This window comes from Mustela putorius, unplaced genomic scaffold (assembly GCF_011764305.1).
Source record: "Mustela putorius furo isolate JIRA1106 unplaced genomic scaffold, ASM1176430v1.1 tig00003899_pilon_pilon_pilon, whole genome shotgun sequence".
In the NCBI taxonomy this organism is placed as follows: Eukaryota; Metazoa; Chordata; class Mammalia; order Carnivora; family Mustelidae; genus Mustela; species Mustela putorius.
Window position 1 is genome coordinate 15639878 of NW_025422048.1, and position 24052 is coordinate 15663929.

The 24052-nt window shown below is 42.5% G+C and overlaps 1 protein-coding gene across 6 annotated transcripts in view; it reads right to left on the bottom strand.

Annotated features, from left to right (window-relative positions):
* INTS6L (integrator complex subunit 6 like) overlaps nt 1-24052 on the bottom strand; it is a 53575-nt gene continuing 29523 nt past the window's right edge. For 2 of the 6 annotated variants that reach the window (XM_004778392.3, XM_013048917.2), the window contains 10 exons: nt 20797-20929; nt 12680-12774; nt 11582-11692; nt 9100-9318; nt 8323-8446; nt 6933-7075; nt 5326-5560; nt 2309-2683; nt 1432-1525; nt 1-1022 (listed from right to left, as the gene is read on the bottom strand). In XM_004778392.3, the coding sequence (XP_004778449.1) occupies nt 914-1022; nt 1432-1525; nt 2309-2683; nt 5326-5560; nt 6933-7075; nt 8323-8446; nt 9100-9318; nt 11582-11692; nt 12680-12774; nt 20797-20929 (1638 nt within the window). In that variant the 3' untranslated portion in view covers nt 1-913. Of the gene's footprint in view, nt 1023-1431; nt 1526-2308; nt 2684-5325; nt 5561-6932; nt 7076-8322; nt 8447-9099; nt 9319-11401; nt 11693-12679; nt 12775-20796; nt 20930-24052 lie in introns of those variants that run through there. The other 4 variants (XM_004778394.3, XM_045068019.1, XM_004778393.3 and 1 more) reach the window with 4 other exon arrangements.

The following is a 24052-nucleotide window of genomic DNA, read 5'->3' on the forward strand; positions in this document are numbered from 1 at the left end:
TTGTGAAAATCCATAAAATGATTTATTTTATATATGCAAACTCAAAATATCTTTGTACACTTAAATTTTTGCAAATTAATACAGACATCACAATACTGCTCCATATAAACCTTTGTATAAACATTAAAGGAACTATATACATGATTTTTTTTCTTTTAGTGCTTTCAAAGCACAGAATGTCCAAGTCCACCTGAAGACTTTCTGGCGTTACATGCAAGAACAAATGTCGGGGTTGGGGTAGCCTCAGGTGCACTTGGTGATGTCTCTAGACAAAATAGAAGAGAGTTGGAGGTAGATCGTTTGTGACTCTTCCTGCCCCCTCCCACAGAGAAATAAGTTACCCGAATAGCAGCTTTCTTACTCTTTGATTCAAACTGTCCTGAATATTGCATGGTTTAAAAGGCACAACTAGGAATTGTTGAAAACTTTGTTCGGCACGCACAAGATGACCAGTTGGCTTCTGAACACCTATTCTTTTCTGGAGGACGTAGTAAGGGCACCAAACAGTGCTCCATTTACAGGGGGCCCTTAGTCACTCTGGAAACACCCAGAACAACAAAGTTCCAAGGAGGAAACCCTTATCACATCTAGTAGGGGAGACAGTGTTTACTGAAATAAACCTGCAAAATTAACAATATCACCTTCCTCAACTGGGAAAAGAAACAACAAAACAACAAACTAATACTTTCAAGGAAAACTCTTAGGGCAAGAGCCACCTTTTACTTCCAGAGACTCATAAAATTAAAAATAATATAATAATAATAATAATAATAATAATAATAAAAGCTTCATGGCTTTTTCTTAGCTTCAGGAAGGCAATTCCCTTGGCCAAAACATTCTAGGAAGCTTTAACAATATTCTGTTCCATCCTACAGCACGGAGAACTTGCCCTTTTTTCTCCTTGGTCTTTGTATTAACACGATGATCGGCTGTTGATATGATTAACATTGTTGAGGTGGTGGTGGGAGTCTATTTTTTCTAGGACCTTCTCCAGGTACTGGATTAAGACTCGTCTTTTAAACCTAAAAATAAAGAGAAATTTTATTCACCAAAAGATAATAAAAGCACTTCCGACATAGGAGCGACAAAGTGGAAGGCGGGGGACAAAGTGGGGCTGGTGATCTCCACGAGGATCGAAAATGCATCCTCATGTAAAGATCCGGCTTAGCAAATACGAACAGTGCCAACTCAGGGAGGGCCCAAGTCTGCCTCAGACTGTGGTGCTCCCAGAAGATTCCATAGAGTTGGATGAACGAGTTGGACTCAGATACTATCGATCCAAATACCTCTGGAGACAGCATTAGCTATGAGTGAGGGCCAGGGCTGGAGAAAAGCCAGGCAGGGCTTATTCCTCCCCCGGCCCTGCACTGGGCCCTACTATTTCAAAAAAAAAAAAAAATTAAAAAATGAAGGTCTCCTCTTTACACCCACCTTGAGGCTTCCTTGATGGTAAATTCAACAAATTGTTTCTTGACTGCAAGAGGCCCTTGCACTTCTTCAAGCAAAATGAAAATCCTTTCGTACTCTGAAGATATATATATTTAAAAAAAGACACTTCAGTATTAAAAAAAAACATGAATGGGAAATAAAATTCAATCTTTATATATCCTCGGGAGTTATTCTTCATGGGTGGAAAGTTAGATATAATTTGTATTTTAAATAGTCAAATCAAAACATCCGCCCTTTAGCTCCTAAGGAAACTCATAAATACTGCACAGATGTGGCCCCCAACGTTGTCTGCCCCTCAATTCCCAGAACCTGTAAATACGTTATCCGATATGGCAGAAGGGACTTGACTTAACACATGGGATTAAGTTACGGATCTTGAGATGGGGAGGCTCTTTGTGTTTATACGTCAGCGTAGTCACAAACATCCAAATAAGAGGGAGGCCTTAGAGTTGGCATCAGAGAGGAAAGATGTCAGGAGGGGAGAAGAGGCAGGAGAGAAGGTGCGAACGAGACAGGCTCAAAGACAGAGGAAGAGGCCAGGAGCTAAGGAGGGCCGGCAGCCCGTGGAAGCTGGAAAGAGCAAGGAGACAGATTCTCTCTAGAATCTCCAGAAGGAGCTCTGGCCAGCCAGCACCTTCCTTCCAGTTCAGCGAAAACAATTTCAGGATTCCGACTTCCATGACTCTAAGAGAAAGGTGTACTGGGTCCCTTTAGTTAAAGCAAGAGGAATCGCTTTAAATGATGTGAAAACCCAATACTCCCCCAAAAATGTACCTCAAGAGAGAGCATGAATCATACCCCAAGTCACAGAATGAAGACCTTCCATTATATTATTGACGCATGTTCTTTCACTACTTACTTCGTCCAAATTTCCGAACTTCCTTCATTAACTGATGTTTTATATCAGCATTGATTCCTTGCGCCATGGCAGGAGTTATCTGCAAAGCGTTTGCTACAGTTCCCAAAGCAGATGTTCCTGAGACTTTCCGATCCTCTACAGAGACACTGCCACTTTTGCTTCCCCCCAGGATTGCGTTAGTCCCAGGTTTATGAATCAGGCCATCCTTCCTCAGACAAGCAAAGTCATCAGACAGAGAATCCAACTGGTTGTGTGGAATGCCGTCTCCTGCCGTATTCATAAGCTCTGGCAGAGCAGGTTTTGACAGGAAGCCATCAGGTGTGAGCTGACCATTTTCCATCTTCTCCTCGTGGACCTCAGGAATGACCGTAACGTCTGGAAACCAAGTGAAGAAGTTAAGCTGTGAGGTAGGTGTGTTCCAGCCACCCCACAGGTAGATCCTGGTGCTCCTCAGTTATGAGGAAATTCTTTGTTTCAGAGAGCAAGAAGATGTGCAGATGGAGTCTGAGAGCCCTCCAACTGAGCTCAAGGAGATAATACCACAAACCGTTTGCTTCTCGTCCTGGTGCTCCAAATACACATGGAAATCAAGTCATACACTACAACTAATAAACATTCTCTGATCCCTGGCAGCCATGGCCTAACGCTGCCTGTGTTTTACAAGCTGAAAAGCAGCAAGTCTCACATGATGTCATGATTCCTGTCACTGACATACGGGTTAAAGCCTCTGCCTTCAGCTCAGGTCATGATCCCAGAGTCCTAGGATCGAGCCCCGCTATGGGCTCTCTGCTCAGCAGGGAGCCTGCTTCCTCTTCTCTCTGCCTGCCTCTCTGCCTACTTGTGATCTCTGTCTGTCAAATAAATAAATAAAATCTTAAAAAAAAACACCATGCCTCACTGAGTTTGGTGCCACACTACGTGGGCCCCCTGCAACCTCTCTTTTCTACCTCAAAAGTTCTGAGGAAAACAGAGGTGGCCATTAGGTCTCAAGGCTCTATATGGACTCCATCACCAAAAACCTTTGTCTGTATATGATTCTCATCATTCCCTTCTGTGACAAAGAAGTGGGTTTCCTTTTCCTCCCAAGTCTGATCCCTGTACTTCATACGCTCAGCTTCCCCAGGCCAGGCACTGAGTCAAAGCCCGGGGATCAGCAGGGAATGAGACAGACGGAAGCAATCCGTACCCTTATGGAACTTACATCCTCACGGAGAAGGCAGACAGTAAGTGCACAATGGGCAAAGGGAATAACACACTTTGACTTTGTGTTGGGAAGGAAGGAAGCAGGGATGTGAGTGAGAACAGGATGGAAGCCTCCACGAGGCGAGGTCAGGCAGGGCGCTCCGAGGAGGGGACCCCTGGGCAGAGCCAGGAGCAGGAGACAGAGCCGGCCCGTGCACACACACAGAGGCGGCAGTCTGGTTGCCATGAGGGCCGTGCACAGCCCCTATTGGGGGACAAGCCGGGGCCATGGAGCAAAAGTCAGAGGCAGAGAGAGCAAGGAAGACATGGAAAGGACACGTGATGGTAGGAGAGGCTGGCAGGGCCAGGTCGTGCACGGCATGGAGACCAGTCTCAGGATCGCAGACTCTGTTCTGAGTGCAAGGGGAGGGGACGATGGGTTTCGGGATGGATGTGGCACGATCTGGTTTCTGTGCGGACAGGGTCACTCCGGCCACAGGGCAGGGTATGGGTTAGACAGGGCCGAGAATGGGAAGCAGGGAAATCAGATGAGAAACTGCTGTAGTAGTTTGGGGACAGATGGTGGCAGCATACACTAGAGGGATGGAGACAAAGGGGGCAAGACAGGGATTCCATCGGGTGTCAGGTTGCCCAGATTTGCTAAGAGACGGAAGTGAGAGAAGAACTGAGAGAAATCATGGTGACTCCAACGGTTTTCACCTGAACCCCTGGGGAAATAACAGTGCCAGGGCTGGCCAGGGGCTGGTGCCCACCTGCTCGTTGAGAAGGGATTGCGCCCGGCTCCTCCTGGCCTGGCTCAGTGACCTCACGCCCAGGGCCTGACCTCAAGAATGCTGGCATTATTTACACTGCAGAAACCTGCAGACACTGTAATCCAGGGTTTCACTCTCCCAGCCCCCACACCCTCCAACGGCCGGCCGGCTGTCACACAGAGCTTTAGCAGCACACACTGCCAAATGGTGTCACTTAAGATTAAGCGTCATGCCCTGGGGACAGCTGTGGGGAGAGCTGTTATGGAGACAGCAGAGGTGGGGCTTTCCCAAGAACCACGTGAAGCCCACTGAGTTTTGTCTGCCTATCGGACATCTCAGTGGAGATACCATGTCCATCGACAAATTCAAGTCTAGTTTTTGGAGCAAGCTGTAGTCCAGAGAGGTAAATACGTGAGTTGTTGACACGTGTATCTCTTGGAGAGCCCAAGACTTTACGGGATCACCTAGGGAGGGGAGAGGGGCCAGGATGGAGCCTCGGGATAGAGGCTGTACACTATTTACAGCCTCTATTTACAGAGAGAAGGGCAGGTACCACAAAGAGAGGATCAAGAGGAGCTGCCATAAAAGGGCAAAGAAAACCAGGGGCTGTAGTGTCTAGGAACTGGAGAAAGTTTCCATGGGGAAGGGAGCAAAAAACCACGTCAGATGACACGAAGGAGCAATGGCCACGGGTGGCAGACATGGGGGACCCTGATGATGCCCGTGGCAACGGAAAGGCAAGGCAGATCTGGACTGCACTAGGTGAGAGCAGGATGGGTACATGAGGCCACAAAGGCAGCCCAGACCCAGCCGCGGTCTTCTTGAGCCTGTTCGCTCCTGCTGCTTCAGAAACCTGCTGCCTCTTTCTGATTCACGCAGCAGACCTGCTCCCACCACCACAAGCAGGACCTCCGCTCCCCCACGGGGCACCTTGGGTTTAATAACAATTTACTTAACGACCGAAAAGCACATGCGAAAGACATGAGTACAAAGGAAACGGAAAGTTGCTTAGGGTCTTAGTCCTCTAGGAGCCATAAGGAAAGCACAACCACTACTCTATACCTGTATGGACAAGGGTGGGTTTTAGGAGGTTTGGATAAGATGGTAACCACGAGGCTGAGGGTGGTCCCTTGCCGCCCACGTGGTTAGTTACAGTAGGTGGTGTTTGTGGTCTCGCCAACAGCAGGGACATACTCCGCCTTCTCTTAGATGACAGAGGACTGCTGGCTTCTCCCGGGCGCTTCACTTTGTTTTGTGGCCCTGCTACGAACTCATCTGCTTCATCAATCATCATTCCCTAGAAGACATCAACGAACGCGTTCCATTAAAGACCACATGTCCCACCCCCAACACAGGCCTTGCCACTCTGCTCCAGCAGAACGGGGCGCCAAGGTCAGACACAGTACAGTCATGATCACACAGAAAGCTTGAGGAATGAGCGACTCGCATCAGCTGAAATGACCTTTCTGCGGAAGGACGAACCATTCAGAACCAACCTTGGATAAAGGAAACAATTCCCTTTTGTGTGCTTTTGCACTTTAAACGCATCATTAGGAAATATTGATTATCCCTGTACAGAATGCTGCATGGAGATGGTGCGCGGCAGGCAGATGGAAAATGTCATTCCCCTGACATGCTCACAGAGATTCAAATATGTCCACCGTGGGGGCTTTTCACTCTTGGGGGGTACAGGATGAGAGCAGACATGTAAAAGGGTAGCTAAAAGCTGTTCTCATCCAAGGATAACCCAAGAATATGAAAGTATTTTCATAAAATCATGAATGATATTTCCAAGGCACTTTCCAAAGCAAGACTACATGCCAGGTCGTGTTGGAAAATGGTATTACATGCACTCACTCAACACTCCACAGGGCTTTGTTAGTTAAGCATAACAAGCAGCCCCAGCGCTACAGAGGAAGAGACCAAGGCACAAAAAGATTAAGAAAAACTCCAATTAATTGAGGATAGGGTGAAGTGGAATGCCTTCCAGTCTTGTTTTGTTACAAGAGAGATTACTGTATGGTCTGTACCTTAATACCAATTGTCTTCTCCATGTGTGCAGATATAATCCCCATGAGTCCTCATCCTGAAATGGTCAAGTCAGCATCTCTCCCTCCCTCTCCCACCCCCACCACACTCCACATTAAGATTCCAGTGGGACAATCCAAATAAAGCAACATCACCTAGTACTTCCTATTTCAAAAGGAACAGTTAGTTCATCACGGTCTAGATAGAGCATTAGCGATCTGAGTCATGGAAATAGGAAATAAATGGCAATCTCAATATTAAAGGAATTGGTGTGTAAAGGTGGGAATGCATATAGGCTCAAAGCTGGAAAGATGTGAGTTCAAATCCTGACTTTCATCAGCCGTGTTAGTTGACTGTTGTGAGTCTTGATTTCTTCTTATTAAAGGGCAGATGGGAACGCTCATCTACACTGCGAGCACAAGATGCGATCATTTGAAACGCCAGCTCCTACTTGGTACCTAATTAAGGCCTATTATTTTCTTCAAGCAACACACCTTCACATCCATTCACAAAGAGCCCTAGAGTCCTATTTTATTTTTTAAACAGAGGGATAAGCTCTGATTTATATTCATCTTGCCCAAAAGAAAGGAAATGTAGCAAGGATATCACAAGGTAGGCAAACCTAGAAATCGGCATCTTACCTTCTTATCTTGTTTGAATGGGTTGCCAAAAGTATGCAGTCTTTTTGGTTGATCAGGATCAATCTCTCGAAGGGGGGAAGCCAATGTCTTTAGATACTCCTGATAGTTACCCATTTGTGCCACTGGAACGCTATGAAGGGAATCTGTAACATCACAGGAAGAGACAGAGATGCTCTACAGTGCCAATGCCCTGTTTTGAGAAGACACGATCCTAGCTGGCTTTAACAATGTGGACCTTGGCATCCAAAGCCTAAAATCTCAAATCCAAAGATCCAAAAGCATCTCTCTTCATCCCACTCAATACTCGGGGTACCATCACTACTGCCTACAAGCTCCAATCACTAGGATGACCACAACTCCCTTCTCCATCCAACTGGGTTTGAAAATGGGCTGACATTTAATATGCCACCACCCAACCTGGGGTGCCATGTTTGTTCTGCATTTCAAAGAGCCTAGGCTCCATGGTTCTCTCTCATCATCCAGAGAACCTTGGATAGTAGGCCTTATGTTCTTGGGAGAATGTAATTAAATCTACAGGCTCTCTTCCTAGTGAGTCTTTCTCCTCGCCACAAAACTTGGTGTATGATTGCAAGAGATGGGCTGACTAAGATTTGCTCAGTTTAATGGACAAATGACTCCTTTTAAAATGAACAAAAGGGAGTAAAGGGGAATTGTACACCATCACCAATTATCCTAGACACTCTCCGGTTCATTCTTTTCATCTAAATGAGGAATTCTGGATCGAATTCATCATGGCAGGCCAGGTTGTACAATTTCCAAAATATGACAGACCTAGCTCCTGCCACTTTCCAACTCACGAAACCTGGACTTAGCTATTAAAATGCTCGTAAGATGGAGAGAGAGAGAGAGTCAAAGCAAGAAACACATTCCTAACCATAGTGAACAAACTGATGGTTACCAGAGGGGAGAGGGTTGGGGGGATGGGTGAATCAGGTAACAGGGATTAAGGAGGGCACTTGTGATGAGCTCCCACTCTTTGGATGTAAGTGCTGAATCACTAAATTGTACACCTGAAACTAATATTACACTGTATGTTAACTAGACTGGAATTAAAACAAAAACTTCAAAAAAAAAAAAGATGCTCACTCTCAGTTTCCATGTCCATAAAATGGGCATAAAAGCAGTATCTCTCTCATGGGACTGTTTTGACGCTTCAAGAGCTGAAGCCTGCAGGCCGATTAATGCACACCTCCCCTAAAACCTGAGGACAAGCAACTTGTGCCTGGGGAGTGTAGGGATTTAGCAAAAATGGGCATTCTAAGCCTTTAAAGATTACAAAATAAACCTACCAGTTATGCAGTAAGTGCCTTCATGTAAGTCAGGCTTGACGTTTTCCTAATCAATAAAAAATACTGCTTTGTTCATTTACCTTCATCTTGTCCCACAATAAACTTGTGCATCTTCAGGAGATTGGATCTCATTCTCGTTAACTGGTCTAACAGACCTCTACGCGGAATATCATAAGCATTTCTATATGTCTGAGGTTTCAAATCCTATTTGAAAGGGAACAAATAATTTCAGTCACTCCTGAGGCTTTTGGTGTAGAAGTGTCATTCTTAACTCTCTTAAAATCTTGGGGAAGAGAGAGAGAGTCAATGTAATTAACTTATGGTAGAACTAGGCTGGTGGCCAATTAGACTTTGATGGCCTTGTTCTGAATTCCAATATACCCACACAGTATTCAAAGCACTGGGAATATCCTTTTCCAAGTATGTCAGCTGGCCTGGCCAGTTCTACCCAACATGGACCTTGTCTATGGGAAATCGTGGGTCCAGGGGTCCGGGCAAGGCTGGCCCAGACTCTCACTGGTGCTCTGCTGCCCGAGTCTCTTCATACCTGATCCTCTTCCTTGTCCTCTCCTCTCACAGGGGCTAGATCAGCAGTCCAGCCTGAAGGCTCTCCCTGCCCACTTCTGTCCTCTCTTCCCTTTATCCTTGACAGACATTACCCACCCCACCCCCTCTGGAATGCATCTTGTGCATTTCATGCCATATCGGCATCTGCTGGCAGGACAATTCCTAGACTGGTCCGTACGGATAACCATGAAGTCCAAAACAGGATCGTAATCATTTCAAAACGAAAATAATACGACATAAACGTATCAGACAAGTTCAAACAAACACAAATGATTTATGTCACGGTTTACCTTGTTTAAGAGCCCTAACTGGAAGCCAGCAAATTCTTTGGTATTCAACTCTGTCAGTCTTGGTGCACTTTCCCCTATGATTTCTTTCAATAGTTTTCTAAAATTTTTACTGTGCGTCAAGGACACGCCAACTCCAGAATGGTTTTTCACTCTGATTCCAATTTCCTGGGGAGGTTTCTTCCCCACGGATGCTAGTATTCGTTCTGACTCTAGTTTGGTCTAAAATGAAAGTACATAATATGTTAAGAAAAGATCTACATTATCACAGTAGTTTTGACTACTTAAGAAAGGTAATACTTTAAGAACCCCACAGAACAACTTTTCAATCATAAATCACAGAAAAACTGATAATTAAACATTTCCCTGTGCTTCTCTGTGCTAGCACAGCAAACAGGGAGGGTAGAAAGGTAAATAACTTACTACATTTTTTTCTCTTGTCTAGTGTCAAAATTTGATTGAATCATGGACAGAATGGAAACTGTGGCTAAGATTTCCGTTCATAGACATTTAAAATCACATTTTGTTGTTATAGAATCTAGTCTAAGTCAACATATTTATTTCAGATCCAGACATAAAGGTTTAAGACTCTGAATGTATAAATGTAAACTAGTGCTAAAATTTGGATTACATAGATTGGCATTACATCTGGAAAAATTAAACTGTTTGTTTCTAATATCGGACTGCCCCCAGAAAAGTAACGCTTAATTTAACAAACATTACCATGTAAATAATATGGAATGTATATACTCAGTAATCTTCTAGCTAATTGGCAAAAAACACCCCTCTTACTAGACACTGTTAAACCACATTGATAAATATTGCTTGACAGCGTATTATAGGAATATATTGGGCATATTTTGGGATTTACATACATCTGAGATGGTTCAAGGAACACTGGCAACATAGTTATTAAATTAGTAATTAAATTAGTAATTGGAGTAATTATAAATTAGTAATAATCTTTTTCTTTTTCTCTAAAAGAAGGAATCCTGCCAATGACCAGTAAGCCCAAAAGAATTTTGAGTTTCTTATGATTAGGTCAGAGATACCCACTAATTCTCACTATGCTTGGAATTAAGTACATGTATTATCTTTTGCAAAAAATTAAGTTATGAAATAAGGGAGAAGAGCAAATGAAGGGTCTGTTTCCAGAAATGGTCCCCAAATCCCATTCGGAAAACTACACAAGCAACGTGTCTCAGAAGGTCCCAGAACTTGCATGAGTTTCAACTCTGCTCACTATTCTTCCTTGTGGCCATACCCTGCTGACACAGCCTTAAAGGCCTAAGGTAGACATCAAATAAAAAATATATATAAATCAACAGGTCAATCAATCAATAACCAAAACAAAACATTAACAACAACAACAAAAATCTATTAGCAGAGAGGAAAGGGGCTCGTGGGGACACTCAGTAAACCAGAAATCTAGGTTTGCCTTTACTGTCTCTTGCATTTATGAGCATGCTGGCCGGTCAAGAGCTGGTAAGCCCCAGGCCGTCCTTCTGTCTAGGACAGGTCCTCGCCAGGAGTGTCAGTATCCCCAACTGTGGAGTCATTTGGGTTCTTTAGTGAAATCTGACACTCTTTTGCTTACTACTGTCTGTCTCCTACAGGCCCAGCTTCCAAACATGTCTGACTTAAAGCCTGACAGCCACTACAAATGCTAGCTAGTACTGGTCCCTACCTGGGAAAACCCTTGTGCAGAAGAAGAAAGTAAAAAGGCAAAAAGGCTGCATCACCTTGTCATATAACGTAACACATTTGTATGGCAGTAAAGCTCTAACTCAGTAGTTCTCAAATATTTCCATCCTGCAAGAATGGGCTAGGTAGAGGTGAGAAGTATGATAAGTAGGGGTGAGTGGAGAATGAGGTACTAATAGAGGTGAATAATGGTAAATGAGGTTGGGGGGGATAAAGGAACAGATGGAGGGCAAGAAGAGGGGAGGCTGAACTCCACTCTTCAGGTTCCTTTGGGGCCCGTCACCCTCCAGTGCAAGGAACACTGGTCTCATCTCCCCGTCTCCAAGAAAAGGCATCTGCGTATTTATTGCCTAAATACGAATGTCAGGCAAGACGCTGAATCACACCATGCCTCCGAGGGCTGACCTAAAGAAGGTGGGGAGGGTGCTCTAGCCCAATGTGACTTGAGGAGAAATTAGGTTTAGGACAGACAAAATGTGACCCATGAAATAATTTGACTAAGCCTCTGCCCCTCTTAGGCCACAAGGTTATCAACCAGCTTGTGGGCAGCACAAACCGGCGAGCAAAAGGAGAAATGGCACAGTATCCAATGACACTGACAGACCCTTAACCGTAGTTTAATGGTGAAGCTAGAAGCCATAGAGAATCACATTATTACTAATCCATAAAGTGGAGAAATAGATACACATTTAATCTGAAAAAAGTACAATTACACTAAAGAATAAGGAAATGCACTTCTGAGGGCAAAGGATTTTTGTTTGTTTATTTTTACCAATACTACCTGTTGGCTGAGTTTTTTAAGGTAAGAGATAACACTGTAACTAAGTCCACAATCTAAATTATCTGATATCAGATTTGGAGCTCCCATCATCCTTAGTGCTTTCTTTAATGGCTATAAGGAAACAAAATACACAACAGTAAGAATAGAATAAATCTTAAAATACTCAAAGTTCAGTTATAAGGGGCAAAGGGACACGATTCATTTCTTAGAAGTCAAGGTGCTGCACATAAAACCAAACATGGAACATTAAAAAGTGGCAATGAATACAGCAGAGGAGTAAGAAGCAGAAAGTAACAAAATCAGAAGACAGTGGGATAAGAAGAGCAAGAAACAGCAAATTCAAACAGGTAAATTGCTTTCAGACTTAAGTCCCGAGTCATAAAATCATTTTCATATTGCATTTTATCGTGCACCCCGTTCCTGCCATGGTAAATACTAACACACCCCAATTTCTCCTCCCAGTGATACCAATGGTACCCTTTAAGATTCTGCCTTTTCACCTCTAGAAACTTGGCTCAAAGTTTGCCATATCCGCCTCTGAAATGATTTTGATCATCTTGATTTCGATTATACAACCAGTTCAAAATCATGACTGTTTTTTCCCAAATTGTAGAAACCCAAATGAGGCCAAGTAGCTTTTTGTTCTTTTTGGATTCCCCTCCCCCAACCAGCACCCTTGCCTCGTGCTGTGTCTTGGACACATTTAACAGGCAGAACGTCCATATCCAGCCTTCCGAGTTGTTTTTCAGAGGGAAACCCCATACTGAAAATTTCTAGAGTTAAAAAGGGAAGTTGATATCATACATGAATCCAGACCTATTTTTCTTAAATCCCCAAATTCCACTTTCATAAGGTTACTTTTCATAAGAGAAACACAGATAGACGTGTTGTTATTAAAAAAAAAAATGGCAGTTAAAGGCAATAAAATAAAGAAACAATTCTCTTACACATAACTTGAGAAGACAGTGGCGATACAAATATTTAGCAATAAAAATATTGAGCTTATTTCAAGGGTCCAGTGTTTGGTTCACTGACATTTCTGGTGACAAGAATCATCACTGATACAGCTAATACATATATATACACATAAATACATACTAATAAGTAGTACGGAGGCAGAGTTTTTAAGTAGCTGTCAAAAGCCTGTCGCCACTTCAGATTTGCCTTAAGCTTGTGAACTTTAAACAAGTCATCTGTAAGAGAAAAACCAAAGCATTACGTGATTCCAGTCCTAAATTCCAAGATCGAAACCAAGCAACCTGTATCCGTTATATCGTTTTCTAGACATCTCAAGTTTTATATACATTAGCTGAACATTCATTGATCTGATTGTCTTTTTTGGTACTATTTACCAAAATTATATAGAGTATTTTTCTAGAAAAAAAAAATCTCAGGTTAGATATTCCTCTGCCATCTGTGAAGCTACTTAAATCATATTTAATCATATTAAAGCCGACTCCGATCCACGTGAACTTTCTGACCTGTTACATTTTGGTAACACGGCTGTACTGATTTCCCGTGAGGGGGACTCCATGGTCACTGGCTGATAAAATATTTCTTTTATGCGAATGGAGGGTGGAAAGGCAACAACAAAACCCCGAACTCAGAGAGGCAGAGAACAGCTCACTGGTGGCCAGAGGCCAGGCAGGGGCAGGGTAGATGAAACGGCCAAAAGCTGTCGAATGGTACAAACTTCCTGTTACAAAATAAGTAAGTCCTGGAGGTGTACTGCACAGCACGGTGACTCTAGCTAATGATCCTGTATTGCCTATTTGTAAAGCTGCTAAGAGAGTAGAGCTTCAAAGTTCTCATTGCAAGAAATTTGTGGTCGTGTGTGGTGATGGATGTTAACTAGTGTTTGCAGTGTTCTTTTCACAGTATGCACAAATTTTGACTCATTATGTCGTGCATGGGAAACTAATGTTATGTGTCAATTATATGTCAATAATTAATGCATACATAAATGGAGGGTGTTGTAAAGAAACTTTACAAAGTATATGAGAACAAAAGCGAAGCCTCTAACTTCCAGGCAAGAACAGTGAGCTCTAAATTATGCTTTGGATTCACTTTTTTCCTATTCCACACCCAACCCCCACCCTTCATTTCTTCCATTTCAAGCCAAACATTGGGTCTGTCAAATGTTAGTTAACAATTAGGTCATGGCACTAGTACATGCTAGTGGAGACGTTAGGTTGAAGTTGGAAACTCTGTACAACTAAGTATGTTTCTTGAATACCATGCGCATTAATACCCCTAAAGATACTGTCCTTAAATAAGCAGACATCCCTTACCTTTCTCAAACTTAAATTTAATTGTTTTAAGAATCTAAATGCATAAACTACAGAAAAATTTCCAAACCATGTCATTATCTCCTTCCAAGGGTACGAAAAATGTATTTTTATATATTAATTCAAAATTGATATCGTCAGACATCAACAGAAACCTGCCACACTTAATACAAATGCCAAAGTTATTTTGAATTCATCTTCTATTTTGTTTCTTCAGGTTTCATTGGCTCTTATCCAAAAAAATCCAAATGCTTTACTTCCAAGAACAAAAGCATCCCTATGCCATATGCATAATTTCTCTACAAATAGGCCTATTCTTTGAAATGCTGAATTACTTTAGTTAAGAAAAGCAACTACACATTTTCTTCCTTTTACTGCTATAATAAATTATTCACCCCTGCCGAAACTAATTTAAATGAATTTACAAAGTCATAAAATGTGGGTCTTTTGTTCTTTTGGCGCAGGGTAGAAAGAACAAAGAAAAACAGATCTGAAGAGATTTCTGGCCCATTGTAACATGCAGGTCCTTTAAAGACCATTCATATCTAGATAGAAAGCAACGCGAGACGGTGGAAATATGCTGTTATACTTGGGTCTTTATGTGGAGTCTGTTGGGAATTAAGCAGATTTTTAGAAACTGACAAATTGAAATACAAGACTGGGGAGACATTTAGATATAAATAGATTAGATAATGAGAGTCAAGAATAGTCTTAGAATTTCAAACAATGCCAATTGCAATGATTCCACCAATTAGTCTAACTGAGTCTAATTATTTCTTGCTGGAGTTTTTGAAATGGGGGAGGAAGAAAGAAAATGTTCCGCAGCCTAGATTAAGGGTAGAGAGCTACGGGGTAAGGGCCACTTGAGTCACATTCTCCATGGGGCAGGAAATGATGTTCATGGCGTTGTATGAGGATGGGCCCATGAAGACGTCATAAACACTCAGCTAGTCAACATTTGAAAGACAAAGACATCAGAGTGTAGGAGAGTGAAGTGATACTGCCCACACCTCAAAAACTAGTAACATTTTCCCTTCCATTCATTTCTCCCCATTTCCTGCTGAAAAAAAAAAAAAAAAAAAAGAGGGGGTGGAGGAGGTGGGTTTGAGTTCCAGGCTCAGCCACACACTTAGCAGAGTGAGCTTAGAGAAACCACTGGCCGTGTTGAGCCTCCATTTCTTTTTGTTCTCCTGATAGAAACTGGTCTTAATATGGAGCTGAATTTTATTTTTTTTTTTTACACAAATCCCAGTTCTTAATTAAAAAAAAAAAAATAGGGGCGCCTGGGTGGCACGGTCAGTTGAGCATCCGACTTTTGGTTTTGGCTCAGGAGGTGATCTCAGGGTCATGAGACTGAGCCCCACATAGGGCTCAGTGCTCAGTGGGGAGTCTGCTGGGATTTCTCTCTCCCTCTCCCTCTGCCCCCCGCCTCCATACTCTCTCTGTCTCTCCAAAATAAAAAATCAAATAAATAATTAAAAAAAAACAGGTGAACTGACTGTGGTAGAGTTAAGAAAAAAAGTTGTTACAAATGCCTTAATTTCTGTAGTTACTGGCCCTCGATAGAAAAAAAATACTCCTTATTGAGAGATAATCTTGCTATGATACTGACATGATTCTCATGATGGCTCATTGATCCAATTAAGCCTCACTTATCCATTCCAGGTAAGTTTTAGTGCTTAAATAATTAAAGCTCTGTTAACTACTTCTGATGGAAATCCTGAATCGATAAAGAAAAAAAAATAAGGGTGACCTTTATGGACAGTTATCATACTATGCAGTAATATAGTGATGTTTCTGGGCATTAGGAAGTGTACATGCCTTCCCTTGCCTTTTTACTAAATATCCTGCCCACCAAACTGCAAAAGTATCCTACATCTTTATATAATGTCCTTCATATGGAATAGCAGTGCCTTTAAGAGCTATTAAAATAACACAGGTTTCAGGACGCCTGGGTGGCTCAGTGGGTTAAGCAGCTGCCTCCAGCTCAGGTCATGATCCCAGAATCCTGGGATCGAGTCCCACATCAGGCTCCTTGCTTGGCAGGGAGCCTGCTTCTCCCTCTGCCTCTGCCTGCCACTCTGCCTGTGCTCACTCTCGCTCCTCTCTCTCTGATAAATAAATAAATAAAATCTTTAAAAAAAAATAACACAGGTATCAATGATGACAGCAGTAATGACAATGCTAATAGCATAAATGAACAGTTACTATTGGCAATTTAACTGCATTAATTCATTTAATCCCAACTAAATGCTTTTGGGATATGTACTATCATTATGCCCATTTTACAGATGAAGTAAGTAAGGCACAAAGAAACTATGTATCTTATCCAAGCTCACAAAGCCAGCAAATGGCAAAGCCAGGATCCACATGAGGGCAGCTATGCTCTACAGTCCACAGTCTTTTCTTTTTTAAGATTTATTTGTTTGTTTACTTGAGAGGGGGGAAGGGGCAGAGGGAGAGTGGGAGAGAGAGAATCACAAGCAGACTCCCCACTGAGTGGGGCACCTGACACGGGGCTTGATCCCATAACCCTGAGACCATGACCTGAGCTGAAATCACGAGTTGGACACTCAACTGACTGAGTCACCCAGGCTCCCCTCACAGTCCATACTCTTAACAATATGGGACTACACAACCCAGAAAGCGAAGTAATGGCGGAAATGTCGAGAGCGTCTAGTTCAGAACTCAACACAAAACCCAAGTTTGGGATTCAGGGGCACAAGGACCTCCAGCCTCTAAGGGTATGAAAAACCCCATGCTCCCTGGGAAGACAAAGGTTACAGAAAAGCCCGGAAATGGGTATTTAAGGCCAAAGGACAGAATAGGAACTGAGTCGAGGACAGACTGACCCTCAAATGGATGCGTGGCATTGGGGAAGGGGAAGGATTCAAAGATGAGTCTGGGGTTCCTGGTTTGAGATGTTTGCAGAGGGACGGTGATGTTCTAGGCAGGGCTGGATCCTTGGTGTCAGAGGTTAAGGAGGACCAGGGACAGATGTGACTGTGACACATGTACCTCTTGCGATGGAAGACACTGCAGGGAGAAGGGGAACTTGGCATTTGGGGAAGAGGCAGACTAATGGGTGACAAGCAGCCGGTGCTGGGAGTTGACCTTACCTAGTACTGGGGAGTGCAAGAGTGGGCAACATGTGGCTACTTAGGCACAGCAGGTTTAGACAAAGGAAGGACTCGATGTCTCCTCTTCACCTCTATTACCCGCAAGACCAGCAAAGCCCATGCTTAGAGAGCAGTTCTCGTTATGGTGAAGAGCTGCTCATCTCAATCTCTACCGGGAGACAAGCTACCATGGTTAGGGGCACTTTCACATAATAATTTGGAAGGCAGGCTGAGTTGAGACCAAAGATGAGATCCCAGAATTCAGCCCCTAATAGTTCTACAGAAATTTTCCACTGCCCTGTGGTAATAAGGCCACCCCCGCCCCCGCGGTGTCATTGAAGACTATGTGGGGAGGAGTATCGAGGAACTCCTACTTCTCCCAGCCAGGGAGGTATCATTCTAGTGAGGATGCAGAACCCCCGCCCAGCCCCCAACAGCAGTAACGAGCAGCCCCCCTCCCTAAGAGTGTCAACAGAGGCCAAGTGGGGAATCTGGACTTCTACCTGCTCCTGGCACTAACAAGGCAGTACCTTGCAATCTCTGCCAGGAGGGTGAGAGGAAGCTGAACCAGGAAGCTTAAATAAGATCGAGACTCAGAACCCAATACTGAAAAGGCACAGGATTCAATGGAAAATCACTCGTCTCACCAAGAACCAGAAAGATCTCAAAACACATTCAAAAGACCATCAAGAGATGCCAACACCGAAGTGACAGAGACATTAAAAATATCCAGTAAAGATGTAAAAGGAGCCAGCATAAAAAAATGTTTCAACAAGCAATTTTAAACAGGCATGACACAAATGAGAAAACAGAAAGCCTCATCAAAGAAAGAGAAAGGAAAAAGCTGAAGATGTAAAGAAGAACCCAGTGGAAATTTAGAACTGAAAAATACAAAAACCAAAATAACAAACTCAATGGAGGGGCTCAAAAGCACAATGGAGGGGACCAAGTAAATCATCAGTAATCTGGAAAAGATAACACAAGAAATCACCCAGTCTGAAAACAGCGCACACACACACACACACACACACACACACCCCACCACCACCACCACCAAAATGACCAGATCCATAATTTGAAAATCTTTCCCTGTTCCGTAGCTTGCCTTTTCACTCTGCTGATTACAGCCTTTGCTGCACGAAAGTTTCTAAGTTTGATGGATCCCCATGTGTTTATTTTTGATTCTGTTGCTTGTGCTTTTGGTGTCATGTCTCTATAATTTTTTTTTAATTTCAAGTTTTTATTTTAATTCCAGTTAATGAAATACAGTGTTATTATATTCATTCCAGGTATAAAATTTAGTGATTCGGCACCTGCATACAACACCCAGTGCTCATCACAACAAGTGCCCTCCTTAATGCCCACCCCCGGTTCCCCCCACTCCTCCCCTCTGGTAACCAGCAGTGTGTTTTCTATGGTTAAGAGTTTGTTTCTTGGCTTGCCTCTCCATCTTTTTCTCCCTTTGCTCATTTGTTTTGCTCTTTAAATTCCACATAGGTGTGAAGTCATATGGTATTTGCCTTTCTCTGACTTATGTCACTTAGTATTATACTCTCCAGGTCCAACCACATAGTTGCAAATGGCAAGATTTCATTTTTAATGGATGAGTAATATTCCATTATGTATATATACCACCTCTTCTTTATCCATTCACCTACCGATGGACACCCGGGCTGCTTCCATCATTTGGCTATTATAAATAATGCTGCTATAAATATGAGGTGCATGTATCCCTTTGAATTAGCATTCCTGTAATCTTTAGGTAAATACCTAATAGTACAATTACTAGATCACAGAGTAGTTCTATTTTTAACTCTTTTTTCTTTCTTTTAAAAATTTTTTAGGAATCTCCATACTGTCTTCCCAGTGTTATTATTTCTTTTTTTTTATACTATGTGGTCTTTTTTTTTTAGGATTTTATTTATTTATTTGACAGACAGAGATCACAAGTAGCCAGAGAGGCAGGCAGAGAGAGAGGGGGAAGCAGGCTCCTCGCTGAGCAGAGAGCCCGATGCGGGGCTCGATCCCAGGACCTGGGATCATGACCTGAGCCGAAGGCAGGGGCTTTAACACACTGAGCCACCCAGGTGCCCCCGTGTTATTATTTCTTACAATTGCATGTGACTCTACAAGTATCTGAAAATAAAAAGTAGTCTTAAAAACAGAAAAATAACACCATTAACACCATTAGTCTAAGTGGAGGTTATCTAGTCTAATCCGACACTTTACAGTCAGCAAAACTGAAAGCCATAAACGATGAAACTGTGCCATTTGTGTACAGCTAAGTGCAAAAAGTTGGACAGAGAAAGGGGGAAATGTATGACTTCACTCATATGTGGAATCTAAAAACACAAAAGAAATGAATAAACAAACAAAAAGCAGAATCAGACCTGTAAGTCCAGAGACTGAACGGATGGAGGGACGGGGGGTGGGGGGATGGGTGAAACGGGTGAAGGGGAGCGGGAGGTGCAGGCTTCCAGTTACGGAATGACTACGTCACGGGAATAAAAGGCACAGTATAAGGAATGTAGCCAGTGGTATTATAACAGTGCTGTGTGGGGACAGATGGCAGCCACACTTGTGGGGAACACAGCAGAACATACAGACTTGTCCAGTCACCATGTCATACACCTGAAACTGTGTGACATTGTGTGTCAACCACACTCATGTAAAAATATTTTTACGAAGTCATTAATAACTAATAAATTTATTTGAATTTATAAATAATTTAAACAAATCCACAAAATATAGGTACCTTCTATCAGTACCCTTATGAAGCTCAAAGACATAACCTACATTTTATATCAGTAACAATCACCTTCGAGAGGACATTTCTAGACTGGACTAAGAAATAAAGTAGGTAGACTATATACAAAACAATCATATGCTAATCTATTTAGGATGACCCATTCTTAACCTGCTTAACTTGCAACATTTGAAGGAACTGCTTTTTCAGTATACTTAGTATAAACACTATTTATAGCACTAAAAATCTTATGCTTTTAATGACTTGATTAAAACACAAAGGTTGAAACTTTTGGCAAAAATTAAGAAGCCCCATCAAATAAAAATGATCCCAATTTTACAACTAGAAGGGTACCACGTGGTACGACTATATTGCTCCAAACAGATGTGGCTCTTTCAATGAGAAAAAAAAAATCTCTACACACATTTTCAGTGATATCTCGGTAGCACCTCCTAGAGTTGCTCCTTGTAGAATTTTACCATGGAAACGACAGCTTCTATGACTACAGTGATCGCAGAATTGACTCTGTACCTTGTTCCTTAACTTGCCTAACACCAATGCCTCCAGAGAACTTAAGATTCTTTTATGGGGGAATGAGTGGGAGCCAGTAACCCCCACAGAAGCCCTATTTTTTGGAGAAAACCATCAGATTCTTGGAACATTAACCCCAATAATGGAATTTTTGGTCCCAAATTAGTCTACAGAAAAGCCAAGTCTCTTGAAATGAGGCTGGGGGGATGGAATGGCAGCTCTGGTTCTCGAAGTCTGAGGAGCAGCAGGAGCTCTTTTTAGGAGAGAGGCTGTGTCTCTTTGCTCTGATTAAAAAAAAGCAAAAACAAAACAAAACAAAACAAAAAAACAGAAAACACAAAAAACAACAGCAACAAAGCGAACAGAACAGAAAACAATGTGCAAATTCTATCCTTCCAAACCCATGTTTAGCCTTTTCTATATCCCTATGTCAATTACTCTTTGACTACATTTTAAATGCTTAGCCCATTCTCCTCTTTTTCATTTCTGTTGCGTTTTAAAGACGAGGAAGTGGCACATAACTTTACTTACCTAAAAGAGGGAGTAAAACCGGGTAGTTGTACGGCATCACAAAGAGGTTTACACAAGTTAAAGTCGTACTGGCTTTTAAATAACCGAATGGATAGCCAAGTTCATTGTATTTTCCACTGCTAGTAACAAATACCTAGGAACATGAAGTCAGACACAGTCATGACAATGAGGATTTTATGTGAAACCAAACTCCCAGCAACATTTCAGAATGACATCTAACGCATAGCTTAACTATAATGTAAAAATGGCAATAGTGTTTTTAACCTGGGGTTATACCCACATAGACCATACTCAATAAAAATGTTCAGATTGTAATTCTTTTTACATTATATTAAAAACTGAACCCAGGGTGCCTGGGTGGCTCAGTGGGTTAAGCTGCTGCCTTTGGCTCAGTTCATGATCTCAGGGTCCTGGGATTGAGTCCCACACTGGGCTCTCTGCTCAGCAGGGAGCCTCCTCCCCCTCCACCCCACCTGCTTCTCTGCCTACTTGTGATCTCTGTTAAATAAATAAATAAAATCTTGGGGCGCCTGGGTGGCTCAGTGGGTTAAGCCTCTGCCTTCGGCTCAGGTCATGATCTCAGGGTCCTGAGATAGAGTCCCGCATCGGGCTCTCTGCTCAGCAGGGAGTCTGCTTCCTCCTCTCTCTCTCTCTGCCTGCCTCTCTGCCTACTTGTGATCTCTCTCTGTCAAATAAATAAATAAAATCTTTAAAAATAAAATAAATAAATAAATAAATAAATAAAATCTTTTAAAAAAAAAAACTGAACCCAGACTCTGCAGTCATCATTCGGAGACCACGGGCTCCATCAACAATTTCCAAATATTTACTTGGTTAGCACAATGGCAAACGAGGCTGAAACACCACTAAGTGATACCAGCCATGAAAACAAACAATGGACTTTAAATGGGCTTTGCTTCCTTTGGTGCCCCCATTCCCCTACCCGTTCACTCATTTTTCATCCACTAAATACTTGTCAAGTAGCCTATTACGAGCCAGACACTGGTGCTAATTATTAAGAGGCAGCAAAGAGATGCTTTGGTTCAATCTAGAAGGCATTTTCTCTTCTAAAGGATGCTGGCAGAGCAAACATTCAGTAGAGATTAAAACATTAATCTTGGGGCACCTGGGTGGCTCAGTCAGTTAAGCATCTGCCTTCAGTTCAGGTCATGATCCCAGGGTCCTGGGATCCAGTCCTTCATCGGACTCCCTTGCTCGGCGGAGAGCCTGCTTCTCCCTCTCCCTCTGCCTACTTGTGCTTTCTATCTCTCTGTCAAATAAATAATTAAAATCTTTTAAAAAGATGATTAAAAAACATTAATCTTTATTCTATGTGACTACCCCCTTATTCCTCGCTGATGATTCCTGGTTCAATATACATTATACAGTCAAGTCCCGTACACTCAATAGGCTGGGCTGAAGTTCTCTGGCTACCATGCTTTCTCTCTATTCCTTGTTTCCTCTTTGGCCCAAGTTAGGGCACCGGTATAGACTTCTAGGGACCTACATCGCTGCCTTTTCCCAACTCCTTCAGCAGGCTCACTGAAGACAAAAGTCAAACCCTGATGGCGAACAGAATCCATTCACCTTGTTAATTCCTGGTACCAGCCATATCTCCTACCAGTTGACTAAACTCTTGCAATATTTAGTCATAGCTAAGAATAAATCTTTTCTGTGTCACTTCGACCCCACAAAACAATAAGTCATGTCGGTGCTATAGAACAGGACTTACCTACTAGATTTCATGTCATTATCTGAACCACAACAGAAACAAAGAAGTGTAGTAACACAGGGTGGATTTCCCCCCTTTTCCTAAGTATGTATAACAGAAGAGAGGGGAAATCATCATAAACAATTAAAAATATTACACACAGCCATCAGGGGTCAGACCTAGGAGCCCCAGGAGAGGAGAAACACTGTTTTTTGTTCCTCTCTCTGCCTTTCTCTCTTTCTTCCCTCCTCCCTTACTTCCCCCTTCCTTCCTTCTCATAAGCCCCCTGAGTTTTTCCAAATTCCTTATCACCTGCAGATTCACAGAATTCGGGGGGCAGGTTTCAAAGGGATCATTAGAGACCATCTCATCTAGAGAAAGTATCTGCCCCAGGACCACGTAACTGGTGGCAGACCTAGGGACCTAGGGTTGGAATCCAGGCGCCACTATGATTTAGCCAAATTTTCTGGCTCCTGGTTCATCTTACTCCTTTTCACTCCCACTAATTCCTTGCCTTTACACTAAACCAAAGTCATAGAAGTTACAAGACCACAGGCATATGGCATATTTGAGGGGTGGCACAGGAACAAGGGCAGGATGTCTTACGTGTCTTGGGAGAAGCTTTACAAGAAATGTGCTATACAGAAAAATGGGCTTCTTTTTTAGGGAAAAGGTATGATTTGTAACTGTATTTGCTTTTATGGCAAAATTGGTGTCAATCCATGAAGTCAACCTCCTACCGTGGTTTTGAGTTAACATTCTATCTCTACATTGTATCTCTATATTCCTAGCGCATTTCTGGGGTATTATACTGTAATATAAACATATATTCAGAAAAGTGTGTGAGTGGAAGCACATGTGTCATCAGCACCCAAATCAAGAAATAGAACACGACCAGAAGCCCCCTGCCGGGTGTCCCTTGCAGGCCACTATTCTGCACCCCCAAGAGAAACCACCAACCCAAATTCTGATAGAGTCAGCCCACTTTGCCTCTCTTTGAGCGTAGATAAAATAGAATCATAGGATGTGGGATCCTTGATGTCTGGCTTCTTCTGCTCAATATTATATTTATGAGATTGGTCTATTTCTTACACTTCTACATTCCTGCTTCAAGTGTGTTCCTTTTCTCCTACCCAGTTTTAGCATCTTTGGAGAATTTAAGTAGCTTAAAGACAACTAGTAGCAATAATCTCACATTTTAGGATGAAACAGATGGCAGTCTAAAAGTGTTTCTTGCGTAAATAGAACCTAACAATTACTGATTGCTCTATGGTGCTGGCGTCTAGGGATAGAACAAACATACTTCCAGCATAGGACTTCCTTATTATATCCAAATAAAAGGGCTGTGTGACTGCCATGTCTGGATTTTTACAAACTAATATCTGAAGGTGAATCTATTAATAAATCAGCAAGCCCTTCCGGCTGAAGTGTAACACTTGGAAGAGCCGGTTAACACGTGTATTTGCCGCATCCAAGTGAAATCCATGTTATGTACACCGATGTGCTTTGTACAGGAAGAGAAGTTTGGTTACATGACGCTAACAC